Raw genomic sequence first — 27,493 nt, forward strand, 5'->3', positions numbered from 1 at the left:
CCCACCCTACCGACACCAACTTGCCGCAGAGAAAGCAACGGAATTGGACATTAGACATTTTTTTCTGTGCAAAAAAGTTGCCTTAAACATAAGAAAGAAAAACCAGTTCCAAATTTAAAAATAGACCACTTCATCTCATGTCTTGGAACTCTTGGAAGTCGAGAGAGCTCGGAAAACGTGAAGGGTTTTCAATTGTATATTTATACCTAAACCGATTTGCGCATTGGGCAGCGACCCTGCTTTCTGAGCCCAATGCCGTGGATTCGATTCCCACAACTGGACAATATTTGTGTGATGAACATGAATGAGTGTCTGGGTGTTAATCCATATATTATAAGTATTTATGTATATTATTCATAAAAATATTCATCAGTTATCTTAGTACCCATAACACAAGCTACGCTTACTTTGGGGCTAGATGGCGATGTGTGTATTGTCGTAGTATATTTATTGTTTATTACCTATGTATATAATATTATTGGAATAGTGTGTTTCAGATTTCCTCAGAAATGTTTTTAATAACAATAATTTTGTATCATAGTTTACATTTTTAAATCTATTTCGTGATGACAACATCCGAACAAACGAATTTCTGATGCGAATAAAAATACTCTCCGTCATCTGAGGCCGACTGTAGCTAGGCCACGACCTCGGGCTGTTATAACTTCTTTGTAAGTATAAAAAAGATAAATATTTATCGAATTCTTTGAACAAGATACTTAGGCATAAAAACAATTAGCAATAATTCAAAGTTATCGTCTCACTTATGGCTATTTTTAACCGGTTTAATTAAAGGGTAAGTTTGTTTGTATGTAGATGACGTCCGAAATCCAAAACCGTGCGATGGTTTCTAAACCTATTTGCGTGATTGGATAGTGTTCAGAAACTATTAGATTTAGTTCCGCCTACACATTGTTATTCTCGTCAGCAAAATTACGTAGTCATCAACTATGTGCATGTGTACAAATACGTAGAAAGAACTTTGCTTGCACGTTTGTAATACGCACCGAAAACATTTTAAATGTTACATACTCGCTTTTCCCCGCCACCTATTATACAAGTATCTGCAAGAGTGAAAAGATTCCTTTTGGCTAGAGGGCGGCTTCGGCCGTCGTTAGCCGAAAAAGACGTGCCGCTAAGCGACTTAGTGTTTCGGTAAGATATCACGTAGAAACCGATCAGAGGTATGGGGTTAACATAACTGTACTACTCTTAACTGGTTAGCCCGCTACCATCTTAGACTCCATCATCACTTACAACCAGGTGAGATTGTTGTGAAGGGCATCTTCTGTGGAATAAAAGGAAAGTCTTCGGCAATATACCAGCTATTCTGTATCTCAATTGACACCAATTTTAATGGAAAGTTGCTATCAAATAACGTCTTCACCACTCTAATACATTACATCATTGTATCTGCTAACTGACTTAAAATACAAAATGAACTCAGTTGGAAACTTAGGTTTCAGCATGCAAAATATGGATTTGACAGGTTACTTGTTGGCAACTTGCCACAATGGCTAGCTCTATTTTTTGTCAACTGAGATACAGAATCGACCTTCTGGTGTCTTGCTCGGCTTCTGAGCATGAAAGAAGAATGTTTTGTGGTCGTGCAGTAGGTAAAATAACCTCACAGAAGGGAACAGTAAACAAAGGTATACCAAACCTCAAGACACGTATGTCACTGTGAGCAATGTTATTCGACTAAATTAGCATTTTCCACAGCTATGAATTTTATGCTGGATCTAAATTGGCCCGAATTTACCCAATAAAAAGAAACGCTTGGAATAAAAAAAAATTTGGTATTATGAGGGTTTTTATAAATTAAGATAAATCTACATAGATATCTAATAATGATATGTTTTTATGGGTTTTCTAAAGTGTTTTCATAACCATATTCCCATATTTTTTTTAGCAGAAATACGATTGTTTATTTACCTACTAAAAGGTCAAATCGTAGAGATAACTCTATTCTTGGTCAAGTTTAGATAAAGACGGCATCGCTCAACGTTAATGACCCACTATCCACTGGAGATCAAACATATCCAAGACAATTTATGCCTTGAGTTTATATCAACGTTCTTTTAAATTAAAAAAAATCTTTCATTATTAAACTTGATTAAGATCTGATGAAGGTTTTCGAATATAGAACAAATATAGCTGCCTACACTCGAATAACACCAGTTGTAAATGCCCCGTCATTGAAGTGGTTGAAACTGTTACATATTTAGGATTACATATAGATAGTAAATTTAGTTGGAGTTATCATAATGAACACGTTTGCAATAAGCTTAGGCAATTTTTAGTTAATATGATAATTCTAAGAAATCGTATTCCCTTCAAAATAAAATTAATATTGTATAATTCTCTAGCTCAATCATATATCCAGTATGGTTTGAGTAGTTATGGCCGTACATATAACTCTTATTTGAAAGAAATATTCAAGCTGCAAAAAAGAATTTTAAAACTTATCCTTAACAATAACCATAGTGACTAATCCGAAGCTAAACTTTTTAAACAGTGTAAAGTTTTACCAGTGCATGTGCAGTTGAAATATTCAAATTTAAAAGGAAACTTTTTCAATAACATATACTGGAACAAAGTACAACATCCTGTATGCACGCGGGCCGTCAGTCGAGGCCGGTTATGCACTTCGGGCGCGTTCAATAGGTATGGCGAGCGCACGAACGTTTACCTAGTTCTTCGCCTTATTAATGAATTACCCACTGATGTACGAGACAATATTAATCCTCGTAATATTAAGAAAAAACTGAAGTCCTTCTTTTTAAGTAACTTATGATCCTTTTTATACACAACATGGTAAACTGGCAATAATGTTCTGTAGTTAACGTACCTAGACTTAATTCTCTGTTAGCATATATTACAAACCTGGGTGGTTTTCTGATGCTAGATATAAGTATTTTTTTATTTTTTTGGAAACTTTATGTAATAAATAAATAATAAATAACATAAGGACTTTGGTTTCGTATTTTTAACCGACTTCATTCTTCGGGGTCGGCACAAGATGTCTTCTTCCATTCCCTCCTAGAAGCCGTCATCACATTTTCCACTTCATTAACACGCATATCCTCTTTCACGCTTTTCTGGTATTCCTCTTCTCCTTTGCCCTTCCACATACATATTTAACATTCTTCTGGGAAAATTACTTAATTCCCTCGACATTTCATGACCACATATAACATGCCTATTACTCCTAGCATGGTATGATCATATAAGGTATTTTACCCCAATGGAGTGGATCCTATGCCTTCGCTGTGAACCCTAGGAAATCTCAGGCGATGATTATTGGTAGTTGGAATTTAATCTTAAAGAGTTGACTGGTTTTCCCTACCTAGTCTACTACTACCATAGAATTAAAAAAAGGATAGGATATTAATATACGACGATTATTATTGGTAGTCGTTAATTTCAAGAGTTGACTAGTTTTTCTCTGCCACCGACCAATAGAATTCAAAAAAGTGTATTCATTCATTCATTCTTTTAATATCTCTGAGGATATTAATATCAGGCGATGACTATTGGTAGTCGAAATTTAATCTCAAGAGTTGACTAGTTTCCTATGCCACAGATAGAATTAAAAAATACTGTAATAATTTACTCATTATTCAATATCTCTGAGGATATCTCTATCTCTGATATAATTACCAAACTATAAATTCAATATTTCTTTTATTTGTTAAACTATTTTTTATTTTTTTATAATTTCCTGTAATTAAGAATTTTTACTCAAAAATAGGCAAACATTTTGAATTTTTGTGTAATTCGTTTAAATCGCACCATGCTACAAATTTTTTTTTACGTAACTGGCTATCTACGCATGTTGGTATAGATCACCCACTTTTTGAATCTGTATTATAATTTATCTATCTATTTGACTTTTCTGTGGTTAGAAACTGTGAATTTCCATTCCAAAAATCCAGAGCAAATGGTTTTTGAGAGTCTGGCTAACCAGTTTCTCGCTCCAATACCAAATAATAGATAACGAATAGTAACCTAAACGAAATCTTACCAATCTAAAACACACGTAAATTCTGATTAAGTATACTAGAATATCTTTGTCTTCATAATACACATTATAATACTGTTACATAATTATTCATAGATCACAATGACATTACATTAAATAGCATGCAATATTGAAAACATCCTGCAATAATACAAGAAACAGTAATATTAAGTATATATATCAGTAATATAAACTTATAGGTACCATTTCATATACACTCTTGCTGAAAGTTTTCGCAACAGATTTCGAGATTGCTTGCAGCAATAAAGCCGCCTTTGCATGTCTACATTGTTTACTGTATACTCCTTAATGTTTATTTTCCTGCGTGTTACGTGCAATAAAGTGTTTCTTCTTCTTCTTCATATAATTAAACAAATAAATAAATATACTACGACAATACACACATCGCCATCTAGCCCCAAAGTAAGCGTAACTTGTGTTATGGGAACTAAGATGACTGATGAATATTTTTATGAATAATATGCATAAATAATTATAATATACAGATAAACACCCAGACACTGGAAAACATTCATGTTCATCACACAAACATGTTCCAGCTGTGGGAATCGAACCCACGGCCATGGACACAGAAAGAAGGGTCGCTGCCCACTGCGCCAGTCGGCCGTCAAAAAAACTGTCTCCGTTGTAAGTTTTTATAGCATTTAATACGGTTAGTACGAGGATTTTACTAAATTAATTCTTTTCTTATACTACCTTTTTTTTTAATTTGAGAAGAAATAGTATCGCTTAAAGTTTCTTTATTACTAGATGGTAGTAATTTTATTTCGATTTCCAACTGTTACCATTATTCCACACATTGCGAAGGCAACTACGTAAAACAACACTACGTTGCCCGAGAAGCACTTGAACTGTTTTATTATTACTTAACTTTAGCTATCATCATCATAATAAAACAATTACCGGCCTATATCGAAAAGGATTTAGGTCCTTTGTACCACGGTAACCAAATGCGTATTTTTAGGCTTCCCACACCTTTGAAAAATTTTTGGAGAAGTCTCAGTGCAAAAAATCTCCGCTGCTCTTAAGTGAACCAGACCAGCTCCGCTGCCTCGCTCCGCTCCGGTGTACTGGCAGCCTAACGATGTTTTCTCTCACGATTAAAGCAAGTGTTATTTAATTTCTTAAAGAGCTTATTTCTTATAGCTCGGAGAAGTAAATAAGAGCATGCCGGGGCTCGAACTTAGCTCCGCGAAAGGGACGCTGAAGTCCTAAGTAAGTGGGCTATTACCGATATTTTTATGAATTACCTCAATAATCTACCATTATTTCCAGGCGTAAAGTATTTGACTTACGTACCTTTGTGACGGGGTCACTTTTAATATTTACTGCCATCAAGCATGGCGCCTGCTCTGTGGAAGAGCCCAATCCCTCTCCAAGTATTTCTTCTAGCTGCGATAAGTTTCCCGGAGACCCTTTGTACTTCAGTGCCCATTCGCAAGATTTCACAGAACCTTCTGTGACGTATATCTCAACTCTGTATCTTCGTACCTGAATAACAACAAAATATTTGTGTAAATTTGTCATTTTTTTATTTCATTTCACGAATTAAAAATGCGCATAAGAACCCCAGAAAAGTAAGGCGGAAGTCATATATGCTAGACCAGGGGTTGCCAACCTTTTGACGAACGCGGCACACTAAGAACTTTAGAAATTTCTCACGACGCCCACGCCTTAATATAGTTTGGTGAATGAGATATGTAACTACTGGTTATAATTTAAACGAATCGTTTGACAAAGAATTAAGAAAAATAAAACTTCCCCATCCCATCAATGTGATAGTTGCGCTTGATGGTTGGTTAGATCTCCACATAATTTTTAATGAATTATTATTGCAGTTGTTTTTTTTTTTTTTTTTTTTTAATAAAGGAGCACCTAGCGCCCAGGTTTGGAAGCCCTACACTAGACTAAATAGTTGACCCATATATAGGCATATTTAGGAATCGAGAATTATACATTCATGTCAATTTATTTGACTTTTTTTATTATGCTTAATAAATGATGCTATTTTTGTAAGTAACTTAACGTTAATAAATGCAACATATCTCTTTTATAAAAATATCTCGCATTATGTCCACCTATCACATATGCTGGTTTATCCTGAGCACCGCCAAACCAGCACCTTGGGACACGAACGTTCATTTCTCTTCAGAGCTTCCAATACCACATGCTTCGTAGCTCGTTCAGCTACGTCGGCGTCGGTAAGCTTTGGTTTAACGTATTTACTCACTTCTGATTTGAATTCGCAAGCTATCTCGAATGCCCGCTGATTGTAAATGGTAAAGAATAATGCATGACGTAATTTGCAGTGCATCGTGATCTGTCAATTAATTTTAACCAAAACGAATTAACTGTCACTGGACTCAATGATATTCTCTGAAACTATTAAAAGTGTTTTTTGTCATTCTTATTTTAGTTCGGTGGACACTCGTATTGCAGCGTCACACGTCCAGCACCGAAATGGCGGCGATTAGTTGTAGACCAAATCCAAGTGACAGCAGTCTGTCCAGAAGTAATAATAGAGTCCAGAGATCGTCTACGAATTGTCTATTGGCACTTTTACGAATATATTTCCAATGGATCAGTAAACACTACATCGTGCAACGCCTGTACCGCGGACACATTTTGATCTTATTTTAAGGTCTAAAGCAGCAGTTCGTCCAACTGACGTATGAAATAAATGCGAATATGTAAACCAACCAATAGTAATTTTCTTATAAGGATTTCGAAGTTCCCTTTGGAAAGCACTAGGTAGTCAAGCCGGCTAGGTTCTATACCCATTTTCTTGATATTTGAAATGGATGAAAAAACCTCCCTCGCAGCCGTGGTCGCGTCAATTCCATGAACACTGTAGTAGTCATTGCGATCATAAATTCTAACGGTGGTTGGCGGTTTCTGAAATGAGATTTAAACTAGTAAGTTAACATTTTTTTTATCTACATAATGGATTACGATAAAGAGATTTATATTAAAAGATAAAGAGGCTCGGATATGAATGACGATCCATAGGCAAAGCTGTCACGTCAATTATTAAGTTTGTTCGAATTATCGATATAGACCTACATGATAGTCTCTTAAAATTATAATTAAGGTGTGAGTAAGGCTTCTAAACATGTGTGAATGTAAAATGAGGAATTAGACAGCTAAGCCCGCGGAGTTTATAAAGTAAAGCGGTAAAAGTTTTGGTATAACTGGCAGTGTGAATACCCATTCTTGGAGTATTATTTATAATGACAAATGTCACTATAAAACGTAACGTTGATAACTTTTTCATGTGGTTTCGAAGCGATACGTGCGTAGTGTAGTAATGTACCCTACATTGCCGAACATCTGTGTGGAGTATAAGGATTGGAGAAATTATAAATTATCTACTTTGATAAGAATGCTTTTCGCGGAGTATAGCAGATTGAGCTTAATTTTCATATTGCTGCTAAAAAGATTATTATATGGCTGGCTACGTTGGAGTGTCAGCTTCTTCTTCTAAGTATAGACAATAGAGACTAAGCCCGCTTCGAACCTTTGTAAGAGTATTTTAAGGTTAATTATACAATAATTAATCAGGACCTTAATAATATTATGTAAATAATCCATCCAAATTAAATCAGCAAAGAACACAAAAAAAAAGTTAGCTAGCCCCTTTTTTGATGAAGTTTTTAGTTTATATAATTTTATACTACAAATAATAGTTAACGCTAGCAACAATATTATTATTTTTATTTATTTAGGTACGAATTTTTATATTCAATAATTATCGAAAAAATTTAAGTGAAAAATTTAACACTTAAAACAACAAACAACAAGTTGTTTTGCATCACAGTATAATTAGTTTAATTGGATTTCGATTATATAAGGAAACGGACTACTGAGTAAAATAAATGCACGTATTAACTAAAATACCTAAGTATATACATGCTGATATGAAAATATAATAGTTGAACGTACGGCTACGTATGAAGTTAAACAGAATATATTTTTAGCAATAAATAATCAAAATATTTATTTGTTAGTTTTGCCAGGAAACTAAACTATCATACTCTCGAAAAAACAATTAAAGCATTTAGGAAGAAAGACCAGCGAACCATGTTTGTTGTAACTGAAAAAAAAACTGATCTGATGCTTTCTTCTACTTATTATTGTACACTAGCTTTTAGCTCGCGGCTTAGCCCGCGCTTCTTTCGGTTTTTTAATGTTTTCAGAACGTAAGCTACGCTAAGCAAAATTTATCATGATCGTTTTTGCTGTTATTTGCATAAGTGTTTATAACCCTGCGGGAATATTTTCTTGTTTCTTTTCCGAGATAAAAAAGACACTGAAACAGAAAGTACACTCCTTGCAGTCTCCTTCGTATTCCATAGATTTCCATCCATTTGGATGGCAAGAAGTATGGTACAGGATTTCCTACCGTAGATAGTGGCACGGTACGCTAGATAGATACTTTGGTGAAATACTCAAAGCGCTATTGTGCCTATAATATTTGAAGCATACCCGCGATTTCTTCAGGGTGCCTTCAATATATCTTAGCCTGATAAAAATGGGACCACATGGGCAGTACGCCTACCTACCGTTTCAAACAAAACAAAAATTTTTCAAATTGTTTTATTAATGACAATGTTCTGACGTAGAAAACATACAATTGACAACTTCCTCCTTTTATTTAATTTGATTAAAAATTCTAGTTTTATAGTAATAGTAGTATAAGTATAATATTAAAGAGTTATATCTAAGGGGTAGTTAAGTAGAGCATCATCCGGACTCAGTGGTGGTACCACGAGGAATGACTTTCTCGTGCCACGGACTGGTGGAACGAGTTGGTGGCACCGGGCACGACTCGGGTAAATGACATAAAAGCTTTATATTGTAATGCATTTTTAGGAACTGTGCTTATCATAGCTTGAATCATGAAAAGGCAAAATGTCAACACCAAATGGCAATCGCCTTGACCACAATGATTCTGACATAATATATTAAATCCATGAAGATGATGAGTCACATGGTTCTGAAAGCTTTAGTAACTTTTTTAGTATTAATTTAATTGCCGGACCTAGTAGACAGTGGCGTGCACAGGGTTTCTGACCAGGGTATGCATAAAGGAGGTGCATGGCATAAAATGGAAATTTTCCTCTCCAATGCGACTTATATAAAATTATTTGGGTATGCAGTGCTTTTGTGCATGTATGGAGTGCACGCCACTGCTAGTAGATGGCCGACCTGATAAGTGGAAAAACATCGCCTATAAACAGATCAACACAGAAAATGCCAGAAGCTCGCCCTGGAACACGTGCTGTCTGTGGCCATCAAACTGAGGCGTAGGTGTTGAATCTCATGCGCCTGCATTGCAACAATGCTGCAACAAACTGTCGGGGGGCCAAGTTAGAAATTCCAGCTCACATCTCTAACTTTTCTAAGTTATGTGCGTTTTTTAAGTAATTAAAATGTGATTTCAACGGTGAAGGAAAACATCGTGAGGAAACCTGCATGCATGAGAGTTCCACATAATGTTCTCAAAGGTGTGTGGAATCCACCAATCCACACTGGGCCAGCGTGGTGGACTCCGGCCTTAACCACTTCTCATTGTAGGAGACCCGTACTCTGTAGCGGTAATGGGTTGATGTGATGATGATGATGATAACCAGTTGCGTGCACTTTATAGATGCACAAAAACACTGCCTACCTTAAAAAAATATGTATTTTATAATGTTCATGTTTCTTATTGGAACGAAGTTCCTTATTGTTTTCCATAAATTATATAGTTCTATCTAGTTAGTGCAAATGGTCCTGCCGTAACAAGATGTAAAATAAATAAATAAAGGAGATGTTTTTTTCCATATCATTCCATCTTCCTTCTTTATGCATAGCCTAGTCCAAAACACTGTCCACAACACTGATGATGACGTATTAATATGTTAATTCCCTTTGTCGGAAAGGTGGTAGCTAGCCAAAGTCGAAGCCTCTTATCAGGCCAGAGAAATTAAATAAATAAATAATAACTAAATATACTACGACAATACACACATCGCCATCTAGCCCCAAAGTAAGCATAACATGTGGGTACTAAGATGACTGATGAATAATTATATGAATAATATAGATAAATACTTATAATATATATATATATATAAACATCCAGACACTGAAAAACATTCATTTTTATCACACAAACATTGTCCAGTTGTGGGAATTGAACCCACGGCCTTGGCTCAGAAAGCAGGGTCGCTGCTCACTGCGCCAATCGGCCGTCATCAAATGTAGAAATTATATATCCCCAAATTGCCCCCGACGGGGATCAATCCCGTTCCCTTCCATTTATAACACCACATCGCTCATCACTTTGCCACGGAGGTCGTCAAAAACAAACTTATGTCACAATTGCAACGTGCTGATTCAGCGTACGATCAGAGACACTAATAAGTATGCAATCATAATATTATTAGTCCTCAAGTGTATACTAAGTGTTATTTGTTAAATTTTCAGTTAATGTGTACGTTCGCACTTCTGAGAATACAGGATCGATCATGACCGGGCGGCCACCGGGTTATCGCGCGGGAGATACTAAATTAAAGCTAAATAAATTGACGGCGCGATCCCGTGCAATGTCAGTGCGCAGATGTGTTTTCTGTAGTGTGGTTCGCATATTTTTTTACTAAACGTAAGTTTTTTAACAAATTATAATATTTAAATAAATAACTCAGCCTAAATACTCGGAGTGTCATTCTGCAAGCCTTTAGTTTGGCAACAATTTCCAACGATTAGAAAAAGAGCAATTATTCGTACGCGTCCATTATAAAAAAAATAAGTAACTAACTGCCTTTAAAGATTTTAAAAATGTCGACTTTACCTATCGAATTTCTTTGCTCACCATTTGTTTTGTGTACAATTACTGTAAAATAATCCTAGATACTGAATAGGAGATCTAAATATAGGCTTTTCAATTGCCAGAGTTTGCGCTCTCAACAATTATTATCTTTTGTTATTCTTTCATATTAAATTAATCTGAAAAAAATGTGCCAAAGAAAAAATACAATGGCGGATGGATGGATACATTTAGAAAACAGAAAACTGTATTACAATTTCACACAAATTACTTATCACTTACTTAAAGTGTTTATTATTTATACATAGGTACCCTGTATTTTTATGCTTTTGTATAGTTTTTGTGTCTGTATCATCTCATTATGTTCCACGTAGGATGGACGCACGAGTTAATATTTAGAAATCAAAGATAATATTGGAATATTAGAAATTCAACTCTCAAAGCGATATTTGTAGGATTTTTACGAGCATTTAAAATATTTATTTATAAAAAATCGCAATACGTATTACAATTGCGAAACGTCTGTTTAATGCCTCTTAAAGTACTATCTAGTATATCTCTCGATATTACACTTTTGTGATAAAATTTAATGAAATACCAAATAATTATTGTAAAATTGTACAGAAGGTAAAAATATTAACCCCATTGCAATATCTATGGCAAATTGCATTGTATTGTGATAAATCCTAACTAATATTATAAATGCGAAAATGTTTGTTTATTCTTCCTTTACGCCCTAACTCATCAACCAATCGGCTTGATTTTTGGCGTGGGCTTAGTTGAAAGGTACTTACTTAGTTGAGTAACATAGGCTAAAATAACTTTTGGTTTCGATAACATCAAATTTCCCAGGCTCATTTACAGGAACATTCGTATTTTGGCACGAAAAATAGTCCTTCATAAACTTAAGATTTATAGCATAGAGATAGTTGAAAAGACGGACAGTAATATAAGTTACCTTTAGTGGTAATCATTAATTTATTTATTGCAATGAGGAGTTGTTTACAGACTACTTCACCGCGGGGTGCAGCAAGTATGAAAATAATATCAATAATATCACAGAAACAGTCAATATTATATTTTAATTTATTACATATTGTACCTACATTACATAATAATTTATATAGACTATACAAGAGCATTCTAAATATTAGTCTGTACATTTTTCTGAATCCCGCTGGCTGGATGTTCCCGAGATTAAATTCGTTCATATACAAGCTTTTGCCCGTGGTTTCGCTCGCATACATGTTTATTAAATCATTCAAGTCGGAATGGAACGGAAAGTTAATTAGGAACGTAAGGTGATTTAGGCGTACAAAATGCGTATTTTCAGGGTAAAAACTTTTTAAAAAGTTAGTTTAGCTTAACATCATACATGCTCCACAATTTTTTTTTTCAATTGGATAACAGTTAATATAATTATAATTATATAATAGCAGAAATATGGAATAATAATCTTTATATTTAGGTTGTAGACCTAAAAGAAGGATTATTATTCTGTAACACAAAGCAAACAATATCAAAATAATACTGCATTAAGAGATGCAAATAAAACAGACTCACAAGTGCAGTGTTGTGGAAATAATTTTAAAAAACAATCACGCAGATTACAATATTAAGTATTTATTTAATAAATGTTTGTAAATATGACATTTCCTTTTACAGATTGCCTACGCCTTCATCAAAATGAGGGTCCTCATCGTGACAGCCTCATTTTGGGTATTAGTAGCTGCTAAACCCGAAATGTACAAAGAGAAAGAAGACTTTCAATATTCAAGAAGTTCATCTGACGATGGGACTAAATCAGGATACTACGGAGCTCAGAGGGGTAACATGGGTGGAAACTATGAAAGAGCACATAATATGGACTCTTTAGCTCAACATCATATGAGCACACTAGTGAGAAATGTTGACGGGGAGCTAGGCGAAGGGGCCAACACAAGGAGCGGAAGTGTATTTTCCGCTGCCAACTCTAGAGGCCTTTATGGATCAGGCAACTACGATTTAGGTTACCTTAAAGGAAGGAACTTTGGAGAAGGCATGAGTTTCAGAGATTCTAGTGCGCATACCCCAACGGCTAATTCAGGCCGTTCAGGTTATTCCAGCTACGGAGATCTATATTCCGCCGCAGCTGCGAATAATGCGAGATACAGCAGCAGTCAATCGCAGAATGCTGGAGTTAGCTCTGGATATCAGAAGTCAGGTCTTGCTTCACAGTATGTGCATACTGATGCGCAACAAGCAGCAGATAATATTTACGACGCCAGCAACTATGAACATGACAGTCAAGCAGGAAGTAACTATAAATATGCACAAAGCACTAATGTAGCACAGTCTGACTATGAAAAAAGTAACAGTGCCGGCTATGATTATAAGACCAGAGGTAGTTTGATTACACCAGTACGGATCTATAGTATAAGACCTGGTAGCAGAGTAGCTATTCCAGTAGTAGCGCAAGTTTATGACGCGTCTGCAGTTCAAGATCAGAATGCAATAAACTCAGATTCAGACATCTTAAGCACGAGTGGACAGCGACTGCGTTACGTGCCTACAAATAATGCGAAACATTACGAATCTTCCTACAGTTACCGTAAACAATGGGAGAAAAAGGACTCAATACCTGCAGTAACAGAAATTCCTACGGAAAGTCCATTTTCAAAAAACAGTGAGCTTTATGAGGATGCGCAAATATCTCAAACTTCCAACAATCAGTATGAAAGCGACCTAGCTTCCGCTGACAGTCAATCAAGCAGTGCAAACGGCGCTTACTCAAGTGGATATAGTGGTAATACAAGGACTGCGTTGTCTAGTCAAGCAAGACTTCAGAGTCAAACATACAATTCTGGAGCCAGTTCTTCAGATGCATACACTCAGAACGCTTACAATTCAGGAGTTAGTGCTTCAAATGCATATAATCACAACACTTATGATGCTGGTGTAGCAGAAAAGCTTTTTGGATCTCATTTATCGGAGAGTACAGCTAATTCAAATAACTTAGTTGAAAATATTGCTTCCAAACCAAAAAGCTATCATTCTTCATATGCGTACCATAAATCATGGGAAAGGCGAGGAGATCCATATGTTATAAAGCCAGTAGGTGGTGATATAAATGATCAAACATCACAAAGACTAACAGCCGCATCTGCCAATCAAGGTTACGGCTGTACTTATTGCTTGGACCAGAGTCAGCTACGCAAAAGACGATCATTAAATACAGATGAATACCAACAACGTGAAAACTTATATGATGGTCAGAAAGATATAGGCCAACAACAGTCTATGAGTGGATGGGAACAAGAATTGGGCCAGCAAACAGATAAATGGCAAAACTTCGAAGATCTTGGACAACAAACGCAAAATAAATGGGATGATTTAGAAAGTCTCAATCAAAAACCTCAAAGTCAGTTGGGTAAACTGGAGGATTTAGATCAACAAACACAGAACCAGTGGGACAAGGTAGAAGACTTAGGACAACAAACTCAAAATCAATGGGGAAAATTAGAAGATTTAGGTCAGCAACCTCAAACTCAGGATAAACTAGAAGATTTGGGTCAACAAACACAATCGCATTGGGGTAAACTAGAAGATTTAGGTCAACAAATTCAAAGTCAGTGGGGCCAATCAGAAGATTTAAGTCAGCAATCACAAAATCAATGGAATAAGTTAGATGATTTAAGTCAACAACCTCAAACTCAGGATAAACTAGAAGACTTGGGTCAACAAACACAATCGCATTGGGGTAAACTAGAAGATTTGGGCCAGCAAATCCAAAGTCAGTGGGGCCAATCAGAAGATTTAGGTCAGCAATCACAAAGTCAATGGAATAAGTTAGATGATTTAAGTCAGCAACCTCAAACTCAGGATAAACTAGAAGATTTGGGACAACAAACACAGTCACAATGGAGTAAACTAGAAGATTTAAGCCAACAAACTCAAACTCAGGATCAACTGGAAAATTTAGGACAGCAGACTCAAAATCAATGGGGCCAATTAGAAGATTTAGGTCAACAATCTCAAAGCCAATGGAATAAATTAGATGATTTAAGTCAGCAACCTCAAACTCAGGCTAATCCAGAAGATTTGGGTCAACAAATCCAAAATCAGTGGGGTCAATTAGAACAATTAGGTCAACAATCACCAAGGCAATGGTATAAGTTACATGATTTAAGTCAGCGACCTCAAAATGAGGATAAACTAGAAGATTTAAGTCAACAAACACAATCTCATTGGAGTAAACTAGAAAATCTTGGTCAAAGTACAGGGGGATATTTAGTTAACGTGGGACAGCAGACACAAAATAAGTGGAACAAATTAAATGATGTAGATCCGCAAGAAAGTAAGTTTTAATTCATACCTAATGAATTTGTTATAAAATTACTAATAAGTCTGTTATAATATTGACCAACCTTAATCTTAACGTTTTTGTTTGAAATATGTCATGTTTGGTTTTTTCTGCCCCACTCAGATTCAATTTAAGATTCAAAATCTTATCTTTAAGAAAATGTAAAACACATGATTAATATATTGTCGCGGCACTTGAAAAGAACGTCTGTTTTGATGCGTAAGAGGCCACATTGCAATGACATACACATGAATGTTTCTTACTAGTACATATATTTGAGTAGTGTACATTACATTGAGGTAAAACTACCTCGGTTTAATGTACACTAGACATTTTTTTTATTATTTAATACATAATCACATAAGATCTTGTATAGGTAAATCGACACGTAAAATGAGAGGCGTGCTAACTTAGACCGACCGTAGACCTACTGCTCTCATCGTACGCGTTGATGCAGTTGTAACCACAACATTTACAAATATTAAATCTTACAATTTTTAGTATAAAATTATTATTGCATAATCTTGTTAATTATAAAAATTCTTAATTAGATCTGGGACAGCAAGGTCAACCACAGAATGTAGTAAACATCGGCCAAGAAACACAGTTTACGCAAAATACTTATGGAGAATATCCATTTTATAACCCATGGACTATGGATGGAAGATTTGTTACATATAACGACAACAGAAACATACCTGAATTACCATATGCACAAGAATCACAAGAGAATATAAACAGGAAGAACTGCCACAATTTCGAAGATGGAAATTATTTCCACCATCATAATTTTGGTTTTAAAGAAAGTCAAGCTGCCACTCATAGTTCGGATTTTTTATTTAATATTAATCAAATTGTTTACCCAGAAGAAAATCCTGCACCAAACCAAAATCATGAACTATTACCTAAAAGTGATACAAACATTTTAAGAGAAACAACTACCATTGTCTCCGTTACTACAGATGATAAGAAACCAGGATCAAGCAATAAAGATGAGGCCAAAGAAAACAATTCTTCTAATGTCATCACACATCCTATTGATATTGGGCGGGGAGATATAGGTCCAGAAGATACGTCGATAGAAATAACTAATATTGATAGTAAAAATAGTTATAAAACTCCAGAAGAAATAGAATCGCTTAGTTTAGTAAAAGATCAAAGAAATGTTTTTGTAGAACCTTTAATATTAAGTGTGACGGGTCTTAACCAGCATAGTGAGCCTGATAATAAACATAAACTATTTAAAGAGTTAAGCACGGTTATAGAATCAGTCACTACTTCTACCACCAAACCAAAACAAATTATTGAGAATAATGACATGAATGTTACACCAAAATCTAGTTTTTCGAATAATCCTGTTTTTAATCGCAGACAGAAGGAACCAAACCGAATTCTTGCAAGTGATGAACAACACCATGAAAAACCGATTGAGATTTTACAGAACTTTGAACAACAAAACTGGGGGCAAGAAACCCAAAATGTTGTCCAGCAAAACATGGGACAACATTTAGAGCCATTTCAAGAACAAAACATGGCACAAGATTTAGAACCCCTGGATCAAAATTTCTTAGAACAAAACTTTGAGCCCTTTGAAGAACAAAAGATGCGACAACATTTAGGGAATTTTGAAGAAAAAGACATGGTTCAACATTCAGAGCCTTTAGGGAGACAAAATATGGAAAGTTTAGAGCCCTTAGCAGAAGAACTTAGTGTTGTACCTCACTTAAACAACTTTGAGCAGCAAAATTGGGGGCAACAAGCCCAGAGCCTGGACCAGCAAAATATGGAACATTTAGACCGTTTTGAACAAGAAAATCTTGGACAAAACTTGATACCTTTTTCAAAACAAAATATGGAAGAATTAGAAAGTATTGATAAAAATACTAGACCATTAGATATTTCTGAGAAACAAACTGTAGAGCAACTTGATTTGCATGATAAATTTGGGAAACAATTTAAACTACCAACAGATGAAAATATTGTACAGAATTCACAAGACAGTTCAAAACATGCACAGGAGCAAATTAATAATCTGTCAAAAAATCGTGATTTGTCAACTCCTATAGAACCAACTACAGAAAACCCTGGATTTTGGGGTTCAGTATGGAATAAGACAAAAAGAGCTAAGGCTTCTGTAGTGTCTTGGTTTAAAAGTTAACTTGACTACAACATAGTCATAGAATAATTTATGTTGATGATAAATATAAAAACTGCATTAAAAATTGTTGCCATATAAGACTTTACTTACATCAGGTAAAGAATGAAAGTATTTAACAAATGCTTGTTGCTGTACTGAATCTGAAAAAAAAAACAAATTTAATTTAAATAAATTTATGAGGATTGTATTAATTATAATATTAATTTAACATTTGCTATAGATAGATAGATTTTTATACTTTAATTTAAAACAGTAACCTAATAATTAGAGAATAAAATGAAATAAAATAATTAAAAAATTAATTTCTTTGTTTTCTCTTTTATAAAACTTAAATGAATGATATGAATTATAATGAATTCATGGTGTTCCTACAAGAGTTACCATTATAAAACTTTAACCAAAATTACCATAAGATGACAACCTGTTGGCTAAAATGTACTATTTGTATGAGAGTACCATAAATTCAACTATTAAAAAATTATAAATATAAATAAAAAAAATTATAAATTCAAAACTAAACATTTTGTGGGCCCGTAATGGATTGATAAATTGGCAGTGTTGGTCAATTGGCACAAGTCTCCCACAATGAGAATGGGTGAAAGGCTGTTACCCACCACTCTGGCCCAGTCCGTATTGGTGGACTCCACACTCCTTTGAGAACATTATGGAAAACTCTTAGGCATGCAGGTTTCCTCACAATATTTTCCTTCACAATTGAAATAATATATTATTACTTAAACACACATAAGTTAGAAAAGTTAGAGGTGCCCCTGTGATTAAAACTCAGCCCCCAAAAATGAAGTCAAAGTTGTTCCCACTGGGTTATCACTGCTTACACAGTACCCACTAGCAAATGCATCTACTTGCTTGCTTGTAACTAAAAAGCAGTTTTGCCATATTTTCCTTCAAACCAAGAGTAAATAAACACCTTTTATACACCTTGCTCCAAAAACCAAATACCAATTTACATTCAAAACTAGTCTTAATTAATAACTATTATTCTCTCTCCTATATACAATAAGTTTTCGGTGTGAAATTTTGTTTAGAACATGTATTTAGACAATTGTCGATAACAACATTTTTCACATCTAATGTAATATTTAATGAGTGGTAATTTTTTTTTAAGATGTCTTGGTTGTCTACCAAACAAAAAACGTAACATTGTTTATATCACTGTACAAACCAGAAATTTATCATTCTTGTTGATGGTTATATAGGTAAGTACTCTCTAATATGGCAAGATGTCCTTTCTAGAGGTGCTGCAGATGTTTATATTATCAGTAATCTTCAACTAAAAAGTCAACCGGCCACCGTAGCATAGGCAAAATGGATGTAAAACACGAGCTGGGTTCGAGAGTTGAGTTTTTTATTACAAATAAAAAACTCAATTTGTTTATAAACCATCATAGCAATTGTTGAGATAGGAACTGGGCACCGCAATACCAGACGCATACTTTAGAAATCCCAAAAAAACATCTAAGTTAAAAAGCGGACGTTCATCGGTTGATATGGCGGTGAAGCTACATAGCTACATACATTATCAGGTAAGTACTATTATATTAATTAGGTAAATAATTATTCACAAACTTACCCAAACTTAATGCGTGAATAGGTTGCAGAGATGACATTTTAATATAGCAGTATATTTAAACAAGTTAAGCACTCACTTTAACAAATTAGGATATAAGATAGCTAAAATATATATTCGGTCTTAAAAGTAAACAAATTTAAATCTGACTTCCGAGAATAAAAATAGCGGCAATAATAGACAGTTGACACTTGACAGTTTAGTATTGATCATAGATTAGGGTTTTTAAATATAAAAACACTCTGGGGTTAATTATACATACGTTTTTCTCGCACTGCCGAAATTTAGCTTTAGCATTACGTCCGCATTTTATAATAATATTTATTTATTTGGTAACTATGACCCATTTACGCTACTACATCAAAGAATAATTAAAAACAGTAATAATCAAAAACTAAATCAAAAAACTTACATGAGATATTAATATTAAAATACAAAATAATTACAAATTAGAATTTGTGCCTCCAGGCACAAATTTAATATAAAGCTTGTAAATTGGAGAGTCGTATCTAATTGGTTATGCCTTCAGAATTCTGTTATTGTTTACCTACGTTCTTTTCATCAAGAATGCTATTCGTTTTCTTCTGATGGCAAAAAGGTCATCTGTATGACAAAACTGACTGCTACTACAAACTACTTTTGTAAACCATTTTTTTGTTGTACAATAAAGAGTTTTAAAAAGCCAACCAATTATAATTAATGTTCACTATTCAGTCTTCTCCATCATTAAAACCCATCAACGCTACGCGATGGCCCTGTACAGCCAGTGACAATAGGCCTCTAAGGAATCTGACTACTTTTCACTTTTCAGTTGGTGTTTTGAATAGATAATAGGGATAAAAAAGTCGCTCTGACTGGGTTTCGACACAGAGTCTTGTCAATGTTTTCTCTGACATTTGAAAAAAAAGGACAATTACAAACTGACGTCTTGTAGATTGTGTTGTGTGTACAATTTACAGTACTTAATTAAATTTTGCTAAACTACGTTTTATTTGGGCTTAATATGTTAATTTTTAAATGTGCGCTAATAGTATTATGTACATCCTATATTTTATCGTGAGTTTGCATTGTTAAAATTGCATAATTTCTTCTCTAATTTTATTAATAAATATTTTAAAGTATCAATTTCATAGGTTCTCTCATGAGAGCATCTCAAGCAATTTATTATTAGTTAATCCTGGTTAAATTGACTATAAAATAGTCATAAAACTTTCTGTCTGATTCAGCTATAAACACCAAAATAATTAAAGAAAGACTTCTTTAATAACAAATCTTTCAGTATCGCCTTTCACTTTTTCTTGTAAGCATAATCTTTTTTGTTTTGAAGTACCAAATGTCTCTTTTTTTCAGTCTTTGTTCTGAGGTGGTTAAAGAAACGATTTTTTTCAACACTGGCCTTGCATTCATGTACATTGCCAGCGGAGCATTAGGTAAGAGCAAAAGTAAATTATATTGAATTTGTATGTTGTAATGCTCTATAGGTTGTTTCATGTAACTGAGCAAAAGCGTAGCTTTTGTTGTATAATAATGTGGACGGATAAATCAATTTAATTATTTCTGAATAATACCACCTTGATCTTCAGCCGATTAATGTCCCATTGTTTTATTGTTAGAGCATATACCTGCTGTTCTGTACCCTATGTGGGGGAGTGAGCTATCAAACCGAGGGTATAAATGGCCAATATATAAGATATTAACACAGGCAAAATAACGTAACTCTAACTAATAGACTGGTATAGCTTAAATGTAATTTGAATAAACATTATCAGGATCATTCTTGGTTATTTTATATGATATGATATGCATGTTGGAAGTACTAAAAAGCAAGCAATTTTTTATTTTATTAAAAAAATATTCATCTGTACAGATATCAATAAATTTTCAACTCTAATTAGAACTCAATGACATGATTAAAGTTTAACAAGCAGTGGCATCACTGGGCATGCATAAAGCAGGAAGATGGCAAATGCAAAAAGACAGACAGACAGACAGACCTTTCAACAAAACTGTAATTATTCTAACATTACACAATGTTTATTATAAATAAACTAATTTATAGTCTTTAGTATATATTTTGTTTAATTTATTTGATGTACTAACTAACTCACAAAATCGAGTGGCGTGCTAACAAATATTTTTTTCAGCTGGCAAAATCATCTATGACAGATACCAGCAGGTTCATGTCCTTGGCTCTTTAACCCCAAATCCAAATGTGACATTGTTTGCAAATAGGATAGCTTCCTTCTCAGCCACATTCCTGTCATTGGGCTTCCTGGTTTACTTCTTTTTGTTCTTATTTAAGGTAAGGCATTGTGTAGTGATTTGCGAAGAATGGTTAATGTAAAACAAGCTTCTGTATGTTTGTGTCTGCATAACTAGAAGTCGATGAATCGAAATTATAGTGTTTACATTTGATTAATTTTAACTGAAGAAAGAACAAAAGAGTTTTTATGCCTTTTCTTGTCTCATCACATTTAAATTATTATTACTTATAAAATTATATGTGTGGTATATAATATATGTTATCTGATGTAATCTAAAAATATTAATGGTCAACATTATATAATTTTTTATTGTATATTTCAAAATTATGTTGTTTGCATTACCATAGTTAAATATTAATGCATGTATATTCACAGCATCTGTGTAAACATTTACTGCTACTCATGGATATTTAGGTTAATCATACAGCATTTGTAACTAACTGCAATGTTTCTGTGATACACTCTGTGTTAATGCCTGACTAGGAAATTGCAACATATTAAAATTGTAGATAAAAAACAGTTTCTCTCGCCGATTTTGTCCACGTTGGTCAGTTTAAAGAGAGATTTACCAACTTAGACGGCCGATTGGGCGGCGTGGGCAGCGACCCTGCTTTCCAAGTCAAGGCTGTTGTGGGTTCGATTCCTGCAACTGAAAAATGTCTGTATGATGAACATGAATGTTTTTTAGTGTCTAGGTGTTTATTTGCATATTATAAGTATTTATGTATATTATTCATAAAAATATTTATGTTTATACCCATATAACACAAGCTACGCTTACTTTCGTGCTAGATGCCGACGAGTATATTGTCTTAGTATATTTATTATTTATTTATTTAACTACGCGAGAGATATTATAGTGCACTCACTCTATTCCCTCACTCTCATAGTCTAATAGGGGACGGCAGATCCTACACAACTGGTAAAAAAACAGGCGCAGGAACGCTTGTTTTCTAACTCTGGGCTGGTATTAAGAATTTTTTCATAGAAAAGCTCAGTACTAGTTAGGTACTGTCCTAACCTGGGAATCGAACCAAGGACCTAATGACGATGACTAGACCAACGCAATTAGGTACTCTGAATTATAGTTATAGTACATTATCGACTTTTGTGCCTTGCGGTAATATCACAGAGTAAGTATAGTCTTATAGCGGTCCGACGAAGCACACATACATAGTCTTCAAATACTGTCTGTGTTATCTAGACGATGATGGCATTATTAAAAATTCCATTGTAGAATAACTCAAATCCTTACAATTTATGGACTCCTAACACTCAAAAGGAAGCGGTGATAGCCCAGTGGGTAGGACTACGACTTCACTTTTAGGGGTCGAGTTCGATTTCCAACACGCACCTCTAACCTCTAATTATGTACGTTATTAATTGCTCAAAAATTTAAGTATGACTTGCTTCAACGGTGTAAGAAAACATCGTGAGGAAACCTGCATGCCTGAGAGTTCTCCAGAATGTTCTCAGTTGTGTGGAGTCCAACAATCCGCAGAAAGCCAGCGTGTTAGAACTACGGCCTTAACCCTGTCTCATTGTGAAAGGAGACACGTGCCCTTTAGTGGGCCAGTAATGGGTTTATATGATGATGATAATGACTCAAAAGATGAACACCTATGTTCGTTTCATCCGTTGAATCCATCTTCATAAAAATCAGCTTATAATTTGGTTATGGACATAGGATATTAATTGTCCCGGTAATACAGCTAGGTTAGCATCGGGATTCAAAAATAGCAAGTGTTACCTATACACGGTTTGCCCGATATACTTACCGTGGTTAAATTTTGCATGTAAATAGTTTGAATTCTGGATATTTCCATAGGATACGTTTTAACTCGGGAAAGTAGAGAGATCCTAAAGAATTTTGTAAAACCCATAATTATTACAGATAGATTTATTTTTGCTAATATACTTACGTTCCAGAAGTAGAATATAATAAGAAAGTCTTAAGAAGTAGCAGAAAAGAAATCTTAGTTTCCTTATAAAAATAGATAGGTATTTACGCAAAATCTTTCTAAGTAGGTACAATGAGACGCGATTTAACTAGTGCATGACTGTTACATCGCCTTGAATTGGCCTCCTCATATCTGATTGCTATTATGTGGAAGAAGATATACTGTTACATGCTTATGACGTCATAATAATTAATAGGTATGGTGTAGAAATATTCGACCACAAAAGGCCTTCATATGATAATATGTATTGCATATAGCATAATATGGTCGTATTTTTTCTTCAATAGTGGACCGTCTCTTTTCAGGGTTCATATTGGTAAACATGTGGGTCTTGATACAACGACGAAATTTCTTTTTTCAGGTGGATGAACAATGCCTGCGAGCGCTAAACATATTTATATGTGGGTTTGGAACTTTGTACATATGGGTGCAGGTTAGTTCATTTATACCTCAATAGACAGTTTATGACAATAACATGCCTTAAAAAGCTTCCCTATTTTGCTTCGAGATCTGACACGCTGTTTGATTTTGACCTGGTGATTTTAAATCATTGTCTTTTTTAATAAAAAAAAAACACTTCATAGACTCTACGTCTATTGCGTAATCTTATGCCGTGTTGTGATGGCAGATCAAATACAGTTAGTAGTAGTAGAGCTTTTTCTGACTGAGCTCGTCCGGGAAAGTACTATTGCCACGCTTATTTCTGCCGCTAATCAGCATTGTTGCCTGTAGAGTTCTCCATGCTACTACTATTATCTACTGCGATTACCAACCCTTCTATCCAGCGTAGTGATTATGGGAAAACCCTTGGGTGAGGTCAATAGACACTGAACAGTGTGTATACGATACAGAACACTGGTGTACTAAAGTACACCAGTGGACTGTTATCGTCTAAAGTACACCAGTGGACTGTTATTGTCTGTTGATAATTGATGAAGGTATTTCTAATGATGTTCTTTTCTTTTCAGTGCATCATAACTACATATATTTGTACACTATTCTATGATAAAAGATTGACAGTGCTTAGGCAATGCCTTGCGAATGTGAGCTTCCTTGTTCTAGTTGTAATGGCAGTTTTTGGAGCCGTATCTACATTTTTGCCTGAAGGTAAGGATAAAATTTACCTTTGCAATGTTAGACATGACCATGGGATCCTCCTATGGTGTACCTAAAATCAGTACCGGTTTTGGTACCGGTTTCTGAATAACCTGCAATTTATTAAGGTTAAACCGGTTACGTCATTTTGGTTTTATTCGGACGAATTGATATGGGATCGATGTTATATCAAGCGCCCATCAAATCACATTGGAACAGCGTTGTCGGTCTTAGCTCTGAAAGGCCTGCACACACACATTTATGGGCTCATGATGATAAATTATAATTTTAAACCGCTCTGTTGCTCGTGTAAACAGGGCTTAATAAACTTCGAAATCAAAAATCTCGTCTTCGCGTACCCTACCGGGCTAGATTTAACACGAACGGTCAATCAACCCAGTCAACGCTCACACAATTAACACGTCTTCAAACGGTTAACTTATTTGGTTCACTGATACGGAATCTCTGAATTTCTCACCTAAAAAATCTATACGCTACGCTTCTTGCAAAAGGTCTTATAATTTTTCAAGTAGATTTTTCCTACGTTGCAGGTGGTGTTTCCAGTGGAATTCATATCTGCCACGTCGTCAGTTCCCTTTGCAGTTATATATTGATGGCGATATTCTGTATATTTATACTGTCCTTCGAAAAAGATTATGAATATTTTTCTGAGGTGAGTTATGACCTCTTTATTAAACGCTACGCTACGCTTTTAACAAAAAGGCGTGGACGGTGGCCACCGTAGTGAATCTGATTGTTCGGTGACTTTGCAAAACTAACTAAAATTGTGATTAAGAAATGATTTTAATTATAATTTTTAAATTATACTCCTTATTTTTCAATAAATCAATTTAGCTAATGCATCCTAATTTGTTTGCAGGGACTGCGATCAGAATTATTACTCGATGACGCTTGTTCTTTGAACAATACAACACTATCCGACGGTGATAGCATATTCGGACCACAAGAGCTTATCTCTAATGCGATAATTATAAAGGGGAGCATCGCTTGCGGTAAAGTCTCCTGACCCGAGGCCGTGCCCTCCCCGGGCACGGTACTTCAGCATACTTCCAGTTATGCACCCAATAGATCCTACGGTAGTTTTAATAAATCAAACGTAGAATTAGTAAGTGATAAAGAAAACAATAATCTCGAGCATATCTCTCCAATAAGAGATAATAGTAATGCAGATAACGACAGCGGTATGTCGTCGGGTGAGAACGACGATTCTGCGAGGTATAGTTATAAGAAAAATGTTAGTGTTAATGTAGTGGAAGGTGAAGATGTTATAAAGTGCCTAACTAATGAAAATCAAAGTGCTGTGCATTGGAATGAGATTCCAAGTTGTTCTAAATTTAATCATGATACTGTTATGGCGCCAAATTCGTTCCGATCTCATAAAGACGAGTTGACAGATGTGCTCAGTGACAGAAGCGATCGATTGATCGATTCCGATTTTATTGTGATAAACCTGTCGTGTGACGTCAAAAATGTTTGTGATTCCAGAATGAAAGAATCGGCAGTTGGTACAAATGTTTATAATATTGATTGTGATAACCCGAGCATTCTTAGCGTAGGTGCGAGCCAAAGTTTAGTTCCTGTTACGAACAACGAAATCGTCAGATCTGAGAATCAGAAGTTGGTGAGTTTATCCCTATCGATACTCCTAGCCGCGCTGCTCGAAGCAATGCGGTGTTTCGCCCAGTTCTTAGAGGACATCGTTACCCCACAAAAATTATGAAAAATTGTGTCCAAAAATATTTTTGTGCAGTATTGTATTCGCTAGTTATACGTTATACGAATTATTAATTATTACTATTATTATCAATTACAAGATGTCAATATATTTAACTACCCTCTTGTAAATTGTGTTTTATTTATATGACTATTGTGTCTTTTGTTTAAGCTATTAATCGAAGATGGCGAGCTTTAACGATAATTATCACATCTTAGTGATAATAACCGGGACTTACGGCTGAATACCGTGTTGGCACCAGTTATGGAAAGGTTTATGCATAAGAGAAAGAAGAAACAGTCTTAACCATTTCTCTATATGGCGGTCATAATAATTATGTCTATTCTCTATGGTTTTAGTGTTGCCAAGAGCAAAATGTTATTTTTTATCACAGAAATATGAAAGGTTCCATCACTTGTGACTGGTGCCTTGTCCGTAACTTGTGCTACTATCTTATATCTAAGTTTTTGGCCCGACCCGGAAACGAACCGAGGAATTTGTACACTATATTTGTACAATACACTTTCAGGTTCCTAATATGAATGACCTATATCCATAGGTCATTCATATTAGGAACCTGAAGTAGCCTGTAGCAAGATAAAGAAAAAAAAAAATTCTTCGAAAGATATTTTTAATAATAATTTAATAAATAATACAGAACAATACACAAATTAGACTACTATACACACACAACAAATAAATTATGAGGTTAAATAGGTCATTGATACACTAAATAAGGTTACTCCTCTATTTATTGTCTCAACAGCTCCCGATTCACTAACTTTCGGAGCCACTACTAAGTGATGGCCACCCTTTTATCCCCATACAAAATATGCTATAAGTTTACAACTGTCGCTATCAAAAATGCGTTTATATTAATACGACGAGTTGGCAACTTGCTGGAAAAGTCAGTGAATCGAGGGTACTCCATGTTGGTTTATAACGACGCTTCGTTTATCACTGTAATCAGTCTGTTGTTAGTGTTATGGCACTTTTTCTTCCATTTGATATCGTTCCGCGGCTCTGGGGAGTGGTGTTCTTGAGTGGACGGTTGAGGAGAGTTGTTGGAAACTACGAACGACCAACGCCTGCCTTTACGTTCATTCAAGTTCGGTAGTTCAGCTATCAGATTGTTCTCATATTCGCTCAGCATTAAATAGTTCTCCACCTAGAAAGTGTGATGTATAACATCGGGTTAGAAATGGTTTATTATACAACGTGTAAATGAAAACCGAAATAATACTTCAGAGGCTTTAATAGGTACATTATCTACAGTCTCTTGAGACTTATCTGTAAAACCGTAACGCTAATAGTTTTCAAGTAAACCATTGCCATAGTTTTTACTGAAAGAAATAAGACGCAGCCTCACATGCAAAATTAAAATCATGTACTTCTTCCATCATGAAAGCAAATTTAATCAATGGAATATGTTCGGAGCGAAGGCGCATCATAAGTGTAATGTCCGGTCTATTAAAAGTTGTGTTATGGTTTGAA

The 27,493-nt window shown here is 34.9% G+C and overlaps 5 protein-coding genes across 6 annotated transcripts in view; 3 read left to right on the forward strand and 2 right to left on the reverse strand.

Annotated features, from left to right (window-relative positions):
• LOC120629888 (DNA mismatch repair protein Msh2) overlaps window positions 1-19,102 on the reverse strand; it is a 35,078-nt gene extending 15,976 nt beyond the window's left edge. The window contains exons 1-4 of the mRNA XM_039898965.1: window positions 18,948-19,102; window positions 17,447-17,496; window positions 6,746-6,940; window positions 5,345-5,536 (exon numbers count right to left, since the gene is read on the reverse strand). Coding sequence (XP_039754899.1) covers window positions 5,345-5,536; window positions 6,746-6,940; window positions 17,447-17,496; window positions 18,948-18,984 — 474 coding nt within the window. The 5' untranslated portion in view covers window positions 18,985-19,102. The remainder of the gene's footprint in view (window positions 1-5,344; window positions 5,537-6,745; window positions 6,941-17,446; window positions 17,497-18,947) is intronic.
• LOC120629887 lies at window positions 10,613-17,542 on the forward strand. Its single transcript, XM_039898964.1, has 3 exons — window positions 10,613-10,691; window positions 12,522-15,192; window positions 15,750-17,542. The coding sequence occupies exons 2-3, from the start codon at window positions 12,543-12,545 to the stop codon at window positions 17,354-17,356; spliced, it is 4,257 nt and encodes a 1,418-aa protein (XP_039754898.1). The 5' UTR covers window positions 10,613-10,691; window positions 12,522-12,542; the 3' UTR covers window positions 17,357-17,542.
• Window positions 19,103-19,846: 744 nt separating the features above from the next.
• On the forward strand, window positions 19,847-25,311 carry LOC120630051. The gene is made up of 7 exons (XM_039899180.1): window positions 19,847-20,000; window positions 20,295-20,374; window positions 21,089-21,246; window positions 23,531-23,602; window positions 24,138-24,276; window positions 24,816-24,937; window positions 25,145-25,311. Exons 1-7 carry the CDS (start codon window positions 19,948-19,950, stop codon window positions 25,289-25,291), a joined length of 771 nt encoding a protein of 256 aa, XP_039755114.1. The 5' UTR covers window positions 19,847-19,947; the 3' UTR covers window positions 25,292-25,311.
• A 134-nt stretch (window positions 25,312-25,445) lies between these two features.
• On the forward strand, window positions 25,446-26,088 carry LOC120630052. The gene has a single exon (XM_039899181.1). It carries the CDS (start codon window positions 25,469-25,471, stop codon window positions 26,003-26,005), a length of 537 nt encoding a protein of 178 aa, XP_039755115.1. The 5' UTR covers window positions 25,446-25,468; the 3' UTR covers window positions 26,006-26,088.
• A 603-nt stretch (window positions 26,089-26,691) lies between these two features.
• LOC120629689 (monocarboxylate transporter 10-like) overlaps window positions 26,692-27,493 on the reverse strand; it is a 215,796-nt gene continuing 214,994 nt past the window's right edge. For both annotated transcript variants that reach the window (XM_039898667.1, XM_039898668.1), the window contains one exon: window positions 26,692-27,167. In XM_039898667.1, coding sequence (XP_039754601.1) covers window positions 26,937-27,167 — 231 coding nt within the window. In that variant the 3' untranslated portion in view covers window positions 26,692-26,936. The remainder of the gene's footprint in view (window positions 27,168-27,493) is intronic.

Source organism: Pararge aegeria, chromosome 15 (genome assembly GCF_905163445.1).
Source record: "Pararge aegeria chromosome 15, ilParAegt1.1, whole genome shotgun sequence".
Taxonomy (NCBI): Eukaryota; Metazoa; Arthropoda; class Insecta; order Lepidoptera; family Nymphalidae; genus Pararge; species Pararge aegeria.

Bases quoted from the DNA above. Each gene is read 5' to 3' on its own strand.
- LOC120629887 (XM_039898964.1), top strand. From the start codon at position 12,543: ATGAGGGTCCTCATCGTGACAGCCTCATTTTGGGTATTAGTAGCTGCT. The intron at 15,193-15,749 runs GTAAGTTTTAAT...ATTCTTAATTAG, and splicing joins TGATGTAGATCCGCAAGAAA to ATCTGGGACAGCAAGGTCAA.
- LOC120630051 (XM_039899180.1), top strand. From the start codon at position 19,948: ATGTTAATTTTTAAATGTGCGCTAATAGTATTATGTACATCCTATATT. The intron at 20,001-20,294 runs GTGAGTTTGCAT...TCTTTTTTTCAG, and splicing joins TGTACATCCTATATTTTATC to TCTTTGTTCTGAGGTGGTTA. The intron at 24,938-25,144 runs GTGAGTTATGAC...ATTTGTTTGCAG, and splicing joins ATTATGAATATTTTTCTGAG to GGACTGCGATCAGAATTATT.
- LOC120630052 (XM_039899181.1), top strand. From the start codon at position 25,469: ATGTCGTCGGGTGAGAACGACGATTCTGCGAGGTATAGTTATAAGAAA.